The 12,338-nt window shown below is 37.1% G+C and overlaps 1 protein-coding gene across 16 annotated transcripts in view; it reads right to left on the reverse strand.

The window, feature by feature from the left end:
• MYT1L (myelin transcription factor 1 like) overlaps window positions 1–12,338 on the reverse strand; it is a 334,473-nt gene that overhangs the window by 78,268 nt on the left and 243,867 nt on the right. For 11 of the 16 annotated variants that reach the window (XM_054180000.1, XM_054179998.1, XM_054179996.1 and 8 more), the window contains one exon: window positions 3,763–4,740. In XM_054180000.1, the coding sequence (XP_054035975.1) occupies window positions 3,763–4,740 (978 nt within the window). Of the gene's footprint in view, window positions 1–3,762; window positions 4,741–7,350; window positions 7,447–12,338 lie in introns of those variants that run through there. The other 5 variants (XM_009902086.2, XM_054180009.1, XM_054180005.1 and 2 more) reach the window with 2 other exon arrangements.

Genomic DNA, 12,338 nt, shown 5'->3' on the forward strand with positions numbered 1-12,338 from the left:
GAAACTGCTGGCAAGATTAGTCCTGAACTAGAACTTTCTCACATACTTCAGTAGCTTGTTTTCTTTAACAGAACATTTGTAACAGAACATCCCTACTCTTTACCCTTCCAGTCCAGCACATGATACAAATTACATCCTATCATCTTGACCACAATTGCCAGATTTTGGATACTATTGCTGATTTTTGCATTAGTATCAAAGGAACAAAATTCAGCATCCTCTAACTGTAACCGTTTTGGCTCAAGATCAACCAGCATCGCCCTTCCATTTTGTTAGTGCATCCTCCTTTCAGTACCCAAGCAGAGATATACTCATTTAAGTATTTTATGCTGCTCCAGTCTTTACTCTGCTTCAGTAATTATGCTTTTGTCTCTGGAAAATAAGAGTTTGCTACTTTGTTTCCATCAAGTCTTTCTTACATTAGATTCCATCCTGGCTTCCACAAATGCAATCCTCAGCACAATCAAAAGGAACTTCAATACTTGCAAAACTTCACATACAACCCTTTTTTTTTTTTCTTTCCCCAGCATGAATCAATATAATCCAGAGTTTACATTCAGTTATCAAGTTATTTTTCTTTGATTTCCCTCTGGTAACTTTTGTATATAAACACACTTTTACATTCCAGGTTCTTCCAAAACACCTTCATTTTAGACAAAATTTTCAGCTCATCATAATGATTCTCCATATCTTAAATCCATCCTTTAATTTTAATAAGATATTCAAACCTTGTCTTTTACAAATGGAATCCCTAATTATATAAGTTCTGTTTTACTTTATTTGCATGTTGACTGCAGAATTCAGTCCTTTTTCATGCTCTTTAACAACAAATACACTTACAAATCTACCTCCAAAGTGTTCTACAGTTATCACAACACCCCTGGAAAGACCATAATCTTATATGTCAGGAAATTGAAGCAAAGAGATCAAGAAGTTAAACCCAAGGCCACAGAAGGAGCAAATGTCAGAGGAGGGGTTTGAACTCCTGCAGATAGGCCTGTGCTGAGACCACTAGAACAGCAAGCCCACAGCTACATACATACACAACTCTAAGCAACTCTTCAAGTCAAGTACTTTGGGATGTGTAAAATTATCAGGTAAGTGAATAAGTAATGTAAATGATATACAAATTATGTAAATATAACAATATCCAAGGACTGCAAAGAATGTAGATGATTAATAGACCATAATGGCTTTTTGAAGACTTCAAGCTAGAGAAACTTTAGAAAGTCCATGTTGTCAGGACTGCACCAAAGTCAGTGAAGATATCCTAATTTAGAGCAGCCGAGGATCAAGACACTTCCATCTGACAGTGTCAGACAAATCCTCCCCTGTATTCACATTTATGCCATATAGTTATAGCACATATTAGATCCTTTAGAGCCTTTATGGTCTAATGAGTCAGTAAAGATGCTGTACACTATTCTTAATGATTCCAAAACTTGCATAAAATTGCACTTGCACAATTTCCCATTGCTTTTAATGGAAGACATTTGACTAAACTTCCCACAACTTCAAACAAAACACTGGATACTCTTTGGTAAATCCTTTTCTGCTAATTGGGAGAAATGTTGCAGTTTTATTTAATTCTGTAACCTCCCTTCCTCCTTGCCACAATGGGAGCATTGGCTGAGTGAAGGCTGTCAGAGGACTCAAACTGTTTTAAAATTCATAAGTTTCAGAAGAAAGTCTATTTAGAAGGCTTTAAACAGCAGGGGAAAAAATGGTTAGCTGTCCCTTAAGAAATGTTTTATCAGTCTTTGAAAGCAGAACTCCTGAAGCCAGGAGGTGGTTCCCACTGCAAACTTATGTACCCCAAAAAGTTCCCACTTGACATCTCTGTGGGTATCTCTTCCAGCAGTATTTGGAAGATAATGTGTGAGTGGAGAACAAATGATAGTCTTACTCAAAGCTTCCTCTTTCAACAAATACCAAAACATTTCTTATGTTTTTAAAATAAGGAATTAATAATTTTCTTTCTTTCTTTCTTTATTAAAAAAGCATAGAATTATCTACTCCACAAAGTTTCTTGGTCCAAACAACCAAAATAATTAGTCTCTGGCTAGTGTATGGACCTATTATCAATTCAGCCTGCAGCTCCCAAAAGACAGACTGGTTCAAAGGTGCTCTAGAATTTACTGAAATGGGAAGTCTATACTTTTGTTACCATCAGAAATTATATAGTCTTTTTGGAGATAGCAGATCTACACACATAAATGCTTTCCCAGGCATACATAGACTGGAAAGGCTGGACAACAACCAGAGTTATCAAGTTCTTCAAAAACTAATATGGGTTTGCCATGTTTTCTGTGGTTTTATTAAACACATATATCCAAAGGGAAATGGTCATATGGGGAAATAGGGCATATGCAAACAACATTTAGCACAATATCCACATGGCTATGCTGGAATACACTAAAGTTGACTTCCACAAATACCCAAAGTTACTACAGCACTCACTGAGCCATATACTTGTGTTTTAAACAAATAAAACTTCACTAAAATCCATTGCAGAAGAGTGTTTGATAGCAGTAATTTCCATGCTTTTCTAATAGACTAGTCATTACTTTAAGGCATGTGAAAAAAGATCAAAACCTTTCTTGGACCAAGATGTTGTCTGCCTACCCACATGCCATAGGCAGATCATAAAGTATGGCTTTTTCAAAACAGGGATTTCTGAAAAGGAGAAAAATGCCCACCACCTCAGTTGTTGAAAAGGAAACCAAATATTTTTATGACAAATACAAGATGAACCCCATCCCTGCTTAAGCATCTCCCAAGAAATATTACATGCTCAACTTCCACTAAAGTCAATGGGAATCAGGGGTGTTCAATGAGTCTCAGGAGGTATTGAACACTTTATACAATACAGCCCTATATGTACAGATGTAGACATGTTAAAGAGGGGTGTGGTAATATAAACACACCATCACCATGATAATCCCATAAATTAAAAAATATTCTAAAGGTAACCTTTAGGCTGTTTTCTTTTCTTTTCTTTTCTTTTTTTTCTTTATTGTTGAATTATGGTAAAGGCAGCACCTTAACTGTTTCCACAATGGAATGAAACCAGTGAAGTGGAATGCACATAAGAAAGAAATTGCTATTGATCTCAGCCCAGGCCACACCATGCCTTGCATAGCAAATGGTTTCCATTACCTTACTAACTTAAAATAATTAATGTGCAGTCACTGCCCCTATCTTATGTTATCGGTCATTCTGGTACTGTTCAATTTCTATCAGGCAATTCTACATTTTAGATGGGAGAGGCTTCATCAATAACTGTCATTTGATGATAATTTTATAAGTCATGATGTCACCTACCCAATCGAATCTGTAAAGTATGTACTCCATAGCTGACTGACTACCTGTGACATAAACCCCCACTCTCCAATATAGTTTGCAATGTAATTCTCTTCATTGTTGTTTAATTTTTGCTATAAAATAGATTTAAAAGTTGAGAAAAATCTTTGCCTCTTTCAACATGATCTCTTATTTGTTTTGTTTCCCTGAAAAGTTATTTTTGTGATTTAGCCAACAGATATTCACTGAAACACTGTACATATTTCTACCACTGAAGAGTGAACTCTTTTATTTCATAATTGCAGCACGATGCTATTTTACAGTCATGTCATATTACTGAAATTTAAATAACATTCCCATTTTGTGGAATTAATAACTTCATTTCAGAAATCTATGCAAAACTTAACACGTTAGCTCACACTTTCTCATGACATAACATATGGTATATAGAAATATTACCTTTACCATAATATGGCTTTTTGACATGGCCGTCACTGGGTTTAGGCTTCCTGTCATCTCCAGAAAGGTGTCTTGGAGACTGTTCCTCAAATGATCTCATATTATCCCTCCTTCCAGCTTCCACTGCCATTTTTTCTCTCATGGCTTTTGCTCTCTCAGTTTCCAAAGCAATTGCTTTCTCAAGCAGGGTTAAGTTACCTTTTGTCATATCAAACACTTCTTCAGACCTATCTGAAGTAATTGAGGTGGTATCATCGTCTCTTTCATGACAACCATCCTCCTTTGCACAGCTAGAAAAAGTCCTAGATCTGGGGCTCAACTGTTCTTCAAGTCTCATTAAGTTCATCATATCAGAGTAATTCCGGTCTGGTGTTCTTCCTTGGAAGTCATCTTCTTGCCTGACATGCTGACGAGTGTTCATGTTTTGCTGTTGATTTCTTTCCTGTGGGTTTGTCTCACTGAGTTTCCTAGCCAGATCAAAACATTGGTTCCTTAAGCACTCCAAACTGCTGAGACACACCTCTTCATCACTCTCCTCCACCATTTTTTCTGCAAGTCCATTGTTCACTGGCTTCCCTAACATTACAAAGTTCATGTTCCTATTATCTTGCTGTGAAGTATTGTCTGCATAACTTCTGTCATTAATGTTTTCTGAAAGCACTACACCATGTCCTTGTGCTAACAATTTAAGGGAGTCCACTGTTTCCCTAACAACATCACTGTCTAAATCTAAACTCAGCTCACTTTTCCGACCAATATTTTCATTTTTGTCACTATCATCTTCCAGACTATTAGATGTATTGCTGTTCATTTCTGATTCTGTCCTGGCTCTGTATGCTGCATCCTCTGCAATTTTGCCAAGATTTAACAATGACTTGGCCACCAGTTCATCGTAATTATCATACTCATCATTATTGTTATCGTCTTTTTCTGTGTCTTGCATTATTCGAGTATTGTGACAATTCATTTGATGGTCTTCTGCATAAAAAACAGAAACAAAGAAAGAAACAAAGAAAGAAAGAAAAAGGAAAAGAAAAGAAAAAAGTGGCTACAATTGGAACTGTTGTTGCAATCGCATGGACAGAAAACAAACTGCATGTCAAATACTGTTAATCACACAGCAATTCTATAACACTAAGGCTCATGTGAAGAGAATTTCTCTACAGTCCATAAGGCTATTTTTGTTTATTTGCTATTCACATTAATTTCTTTCACAGAACCATTAAGGAAAAGGCAATCAAAATGCTAATTACTGCTACTGCTAAGAAGTATGGCATAAACACTTGTATTTCTCCTTTCAATTCTATATTTGATGGGCTTTATTGCAATCATATTACTAATATTACATAACTGCCTGTTTCCTACTTTCTTCACTCCTGTATTCCTGGTAAATATGGTAGATGGCAGAGGAGTGAGCACTACTGGATTTATTCTCTTACTGATGAATGCCATTCACCATAAGATAAAGAATATATCAGCAAGCAATTGTCACATTCACACCATTAACACTACATAACCAACAACTATACACAAAGATCAAAATGGCATTTGACTTAGTGAATCGATCAGTGGAAATCAAAATCTCTCAGTTTAACTGGACAAACTACGGAGAAGTAAGAATCTTCAGAGAGTTATTACATGAAAGGAAGATAGAAGTAGTTATATGCACAATAGAATTTTAAGTAAATACACGAGCCCAAATTATTTGGTCATGTATGATAGGGCTGCTGTCTCTTGTCCTGTGGGTTGTGACATAATGGTGCAGAGTTACCATGTTTCACTTAGCTTTGGTCTAGTAACTGTTGAATAGTAGAGGGACAACTTGATAAGATGGAGTCAGTGGGAGGCCCTGAGGATGACTCATCTCTCCCAACTTTAGACATGAGCAATGCAGACATCACGGGTGAGTAAACTATTGGATGTTCGTGTCCTTAGTGAGAGAAGCAGAAACTTTAAGGATAAAGGCCACCTGATGTGGTGAAGATATCTTCTTGGGAATAAAACAACTTACTAAAAGAAGTGCCTGTTTCTCCTCAAAGGGACTCAGACTAGATGCCGATCTTAAAGATACCCATATCTGGTCAGATGAATATCATCCAGATACCATTTCCTGATATCTCCTGTTCACTCAGAAGCTATGCCATTCTTAGACCCGTTCTTAAAACACACATACATTTATCGTGATCTGCTAATGAACATCTCATAAATTATATTTTAATAAACTGCTGCTCAAGTGTTATTTAAATGTTTTGCATTACAACTGGAAAAGAAAGTTCCTAAATCCTTCTTTACACTACCATGTGAGGCTAGTTTGACAGCTGGTGCAAACTGAGAGGCATCAGTAGAGCCAGGACAATTACCACCTGGTCAAGAGGTAGTCCATTAACTTCTGATAGCATCTTTTCAACTCATATGTATTTTAAACACTGGTACACCTAAACACTCAGCATTTTCTAGAGCGTGACATTTATGTTTTGGGTTAAACAAATAAAAGTGGAAAATTTCAGGAATTAGATGGCTTGTACACTGACATTTTGATGATCCTTGATTAAAAAAAAATTTATGTCAGTGGACAAGATCATAAATCAGAGTTTGAAAGACAAAGCTCAACAGCACAATAATTAATATTTCAGCCACAAGATAGCATTTCTTCCACACAGTGGTTAGGGATCCTGGGATGATAGTAGGCTGTAGTTAAGGAGCAGAACTGGTAGATGACTAGGCTATGTCTAGGGAAGAAAAAAAATGCTCTTGAATACAGCAGGAGAATAATAAATAGGGAAGGATGTATGGTATTTTTCCATGATATGATATTCCAGGTCAATAGTGGGTAACCTATTTTCTTCAAATATGGGTTTATTTTAGTTGCTTTTGTTCTCAAGATAACAATAATTCAGATTTGCATTTCAGTCCCCTCTAATAATTAAGTGTATCAGAGTATCAGATTTTCAGTGTAAAAGTAAGGGATGGCACTTATACTTCTATTGGGAAAAAAATTCATCTGGAATGGAGGTAAAAATTACTGGATAATTACCTTCTCCTACTTGAAAAGAAAAATTTTTAATACACTAATAGTAATTTCCTAAAGTGAAATGTACAAACAAATCCCACATTAATTTAAATACTAGGGAAAACCTCGTGCCAAGAAGATAGTTCAGGAAGAATTGATGCTTTTGTGGGTGCTTACTTGGTTACTACAACTGACAGTCAGAACTAGCAGAAGGAACATCAAAGTACTTAAAGAAGCAGTAAGCTCTGGATACGAAATGGCCAGTGACTTCAAGTTTAAGATGATATATCTACAAACACTGGTGAAATCAGTCCAATTCTAGCTCTATCAAAATACTGAGAGCAAGAAAAACTTCCTGTTTTCTCAAGCCATCCAGGCATCTGTTCAGGTATGCTTTGACTATTCTGGGTCAGGTTTTGAAACATGAAAAGCTTCAGTGGTTTTTGGTTTTGTTTTGTTTTTAAAGGGTTTTGTGCCTGTTTTTACATGAATGAAAATCATGTAAATAATCACCAATGCCAGGAATGTGTAATCCTTTGCCTTCACAACAGTTAAAAGTCAAAATAGGAGTCACGTACTGTATGAGTGAAGACATGCAAATTCCTTTTTGAGTAGGTGAAGCTGGGTGAAAGCTGTAACTAAATTTTTTTATTCTGTTTGTTTGGTTGCATTCTTTTTCAGTTCTCCTGCCCGTTCAATCCTAAAAAGAAGAAGAAAAAAGAAAAAAAAAAAAAGTGGTGGAGGAAAAGAAAGTGTAAAGCATGAATCCCAGATGAGAGAGGCAGGAAAAGAAAATATTTTAATCAAGTTTCATTCCTCCTCTTTTCCTTTTTGGCCTTTTCTTGTGTCTGCTTTCTTTAACAACTATTTTGCTCATGTCTCTTATCTCCACAGGTCAGTTAATTTTAATGGAAAGTATATTTATGTATAGTGTGTCATCTCCTCAACAACATTCTGCTGGATGCTGAAATTGCTCGAGTGAAGCACCTGTGTCACCTGTTTATTAAACTTAAATTTTTAGTCCTGAATTAGTTGGTGTATTAGGTAAGGGTCTTGTAGACAGTATGTAAGCCTAGCAGCTCAAGATGAACCTACTTGCTTTCTTTTTGATTCAGCTCTGTAAAATCCAATCTTGCTTTCATTTCACATTTCTGTTATTCCTAAGATTTAACCTTTAACTCAGAAACTGCCTTTGCACTGTGCTGTTTAGTGGCTGCTTGTTAAATGACTGCAAAACATACAGGACAGTAACCCCTCCTGTAACCTCTACAAAGAATTACTAACTATTGATCCAAACTGCAGTTTTTTATTTGATGAAGAGGCTGCGTTTGTCTCAATAAAAGCTGTAAGTTAGCCAGCTTAGGTGAAGAGCATGCAAAGTTATCATATATCCTTTTCCTGTTTTAAGGTTGCATGGACAAGGAACATGCAATGCAGCTGAAAAATAATATCAGATTATTTTAGCCCTCATCTTCACAATGTTATGGTAATTAAGATATTCTTCTTTGCAATTTTTTTTTTCATTTTAACTCCCAAAAGATACAACAAATGACAGGAGGGAAATGATAGTGAAGAGTATGCGGAATAGCTGCAGAGAACTGGAAGCCTTTAGCCATCTCAACAGAAGTGCACTCTTGTATTGCACTAAAAAAAGTGAATAATTTGATTTCTTATTGCACCTTTCATCCAAGGATCTCAAAGCACTTTACAAACATTACTTTAAAAAGCCTCACAACACCCCTGTGAGGTAGGTATTTTAACCCCATTTTACAGATGGGAAATTGAGACACAGAGAAGTTGAGTGACTTTCCATGTCTCTGGGAGTCACTGGAGAATGACTACAGCCTCTACATCCTTGATTGTTTCCTCCCTTTGTTCTTTTTACATCCGTATTTAAACTCTTTTTTTTTTTCCTCCTGAAGTGGCTTGCTGTTTTTAGTGTAGGGAGTCACACAAAACAGCACCTTCTTTTTTGCAAGGAAAATATACAGCATTTAGTTTGAGAGATTCTGCAGAGAGAGGCAATGATACTTTAGTTATAGCAGTAATGCTCTTACCAAAGGCCAAAGACTTCAGAAACAAGACTTTCCAAATCTGTTGTCTCTGTCTATCAAATTACTCACTTTGTCCCAAGCATTGGGAAAACATGATGGCTAACAAGCTGAACCTAAATGTGGTCATACAGGCTTCTGGCCAGATGGATGGTTTCATTATCCAGGTAGTGCTGCCTGTTCCTGCTCTTGCTACTGCTACTGGTCAATTGCTAAGTGCTCAGCATATGACACTATTCCATCACCATCATTCTCCCTGTAAAGTGATGTGCACACATACATCTCCACGCTACGATCTATTAGTGCTGGCTATGAGAAATATTTAGCAAGACAACGATGGCACAAATGAATCTCATCATACAGGGTTGGGTGTTGTTTGTATGTTGCTGCCTTCTCTGGGAAAACCTTATGAGTAAGATAACTGAAGAGGTGGAAAACAGTGAGCCCTCAACAACTTCTCCATTCCACGTTGAAGAGCATACAGGTAACTCTCCAAAAGACTAATCAAGATCTCTAAATGCCTGAACACTGAGACTGACATGGGAGCTGAGTAAAAGCCCAAGCTTTTGATAAAGCTCGTTTCAGGGATGCAATAAATACTGAAGGTGATCACGTGTAATGCTTTCTTTAGCTCTTCAAAAGTTTCTGAAGTTCAGGTACTTCAGGTAAAGACACAAGTAATTTATTTTTATAGTAGTTGCTTCCTTTATGGATCTTATATTTCCTAATAAAAGTCAAAAGCAAAAGATAACTGTTCACTTATTTACTTAATGCACTCTAATTATTCCATGATTTCTATTTTTTATTTTCTTTTTGCTCCCCACCTTTAGCCTGCTACACCTACTTATAACAGTTACAGTCCTGGGATTTACTGTTTTAGACTCTCCAACAATAATGATAGTATTCAACTACTAAGCCGTGCTCAAAGTAAAATAAATGTGGAGTAGAAGTCATTAAGCATGGCAAGAAAGATTTGACCTAAAAAGCACAGCACATCACAGTAGGATTTAGTACTATAAAGTAGGAATGTTGACACAGAGCAAGTCCATATAGACTTTTAAATACTACATATAATTGCTGGCTTACTTTGTCTTTTCTTTCTTTCCTTTTTTTCTCTCCTTTTTAAAATAATATTTTAGTCATTATAATTCTCTATGAGTTTTGGTTTTTATCTAGTGTTGATCACCTGAAAATGACATACTACTTTATTATTATTATGCTTACTAAGGACTAAAAGGGATACTCAGAGATGTGCATTTCTTTCCTGTTGTGATTACTAGCATACAAAAGCATTCTTTGTTTTTTCTTCTTTCGCTGTTGAAATACCCTTTAAGTAGAAACACTGAATATTAATAAATTGTTTTGGCATAGTAGCATTTGCCAAGGTTTAATTTTTTATACAAATCAGTGTATTTTCATCTGAATGTGCAGGTGTTGGTATATAATTAGTTCCCTGAAATACTCTTTTTCTTTGCTCTTGCTATCCTTATGACCTGTTATTATGCCTCTGCCTATGTCACAGCTGCATGAAGAGTACCCTAATCTACAAACGTTCACATAAAGTATTGGTAGAATAGACATGGTCTTGCTCAGGTAATTCCTATGAATATCACAGAGTCAGGCAAGAATTTAAACAGAGAGTATATCAAGTTATTCAGATGAATGGGTGTGCAATGTATTTTTAAAAATGAGTTAATCTTTTATCCATCTATGTTTTCCCAGCCTACATCCCCATAAGTTACCTGTATCAGTACAGCTTTTGGAAAAGTATCTAAAGCTATCTGAAAGCTCCTCTGGAAAGATCATGACTGTGGTAATTTTGCTTTACATGACAGTGCCACAGCTTCTTAAAGATTATCTAGATTCTGACTAAAGCTGATATTCTCCATTTAATATTTTGTCTTTTCAACACAGGATGTTGCTCGTCCTTTTTTCTTTTTTTTATGTAGGAACATCTCACATGCTGTATACTCTGCACTGGTATCATGGAATCATGGAGCAGATGAGGTTGGAAGGGGCCTCTAGAGCCTATCTGGTCCAACCCTTCCTTAAAAAAAGGGTTGAAAGTGACCTCTGGAGGCTATTTTGTCCAACCCAAGGGTTTGAAGGGACCTCTGGAGGCTATCTGGTCCAACCCTTGCTAACAAAAGGGTGAGCTTAGAGCAGAGTTTCAGGGCCTTGGCCTCTCAGTCCAGTTTTGAGTATCTTCCAGGATGGAGATATCACAGCATCTCTGGGAAATCTGCTCCACTGTTTGACAACACTCCTGGTGAAAGATTCCTTCCTTATTTCTAAATAGAATTTCATTTAGAATCATAGAAGCAACCAGATTGGAAGAGACCTCCAAGATCATCCAGTCCAACCTATCACCCAGCCCTACCCAATCAACGAGACCATGTCACTAAGTGCCTCATCCAATCTTTTCCTGAAGATCTCCAGGGATGGCAACTCCACCACCTCGCTGGGCAGCCCATTCTGATGGCAAATCATTCTCCCTGTAAAGAACTTCTTTCTAATATCCAGCCTGAATGTCCCCTGGCACACCTTGAGACTGTGTCCCCTCATTCTGTTGCTGGTTGCCTTACAGAACAGACCAACCCCCACCTGGCTACAAACTCCCTTCAGGTAGTTGTAGACAGCAATGAGGTCTCCCCTAAGCCTACTCTTCTCTTTTGTTACAACTTGTCTTTGTTGCCTCTTAGTCACTGCACACCCCAGTTTTCTCTCTAGTCTCTACATAAGTATCTGAAGACAGATATAAGACCTCCCCTCAGCCTTCCTTTCAAGTGAACAAACCCTTTTTCCTGTTTCTTGTACATCACGTGCTCCAGCTCCAGCCATCTTGATTGATCTCAAAAATCTCTTCCAACCTCAATATTTCTGTGGTTCTATGATCTTGTTTGTTTACAATTGAACTCCAGTATTTCAAGGCTTTTGTATATTGATGAACCAAAACTGAATTTAGTGCTCCACATACCACATTGCTGAATAAATGGGAATAATCACTTCCCACAGCCTTCTGGTTACATTCTCCTGTCTTTTCATCTTGACAGCCAAACTTTATTTTTAAAAAGCCAAAATACAGTGAATACGGTGAGGATTATTTATTTTCCATTGCAAAGAGAGCAGAAAATACTTCTTGGTTGCCTACAGGCATCCCTTTGAGTAGATAATGTCCCAGGTTGGTATGGAGCCTGCTTCTTTGCTTTGCAGTATCTGCAATATTTGGTATGAAGGCACACGTTTAGGTTTGAGAAGGAACTTGCTGATAATATCTGTGATCAGAAGTGGGTTATGCTGGGTTTGCAAAGGCAGCACAATTTAGTCAGTCATTCCCATCTGGTCCATGTTTCTTTGAGAATCAGGTTCAGGCAGCCCTTATCTCTATTAACCTGACTTCTGTCTGTACATATAATGAGAAAACTTTAGCTGATGACTGGTATTCATGTCATCCCACCTTTCCTCTCCAGGAAGTCTATATGAGGGAGGGGAGATATTCAGTCTCATAGCCTTCT

The sequence above is a fragment of the Dryobates pubescens genome, chromosome 3 (genome assembly GCF_014839835.1).
Source record: "Dryobates pubescens isolate bDryPub1 chromosome 3, bDryPub1.pri, whole genome shotgun sequence".
Taxonomy (NCBI): domain Eukaryota; kingdom Metazoa; phylum Chordata; class Aves; order Piciformes; family Picidae; genus Dryobates; species Dryobates pubescens.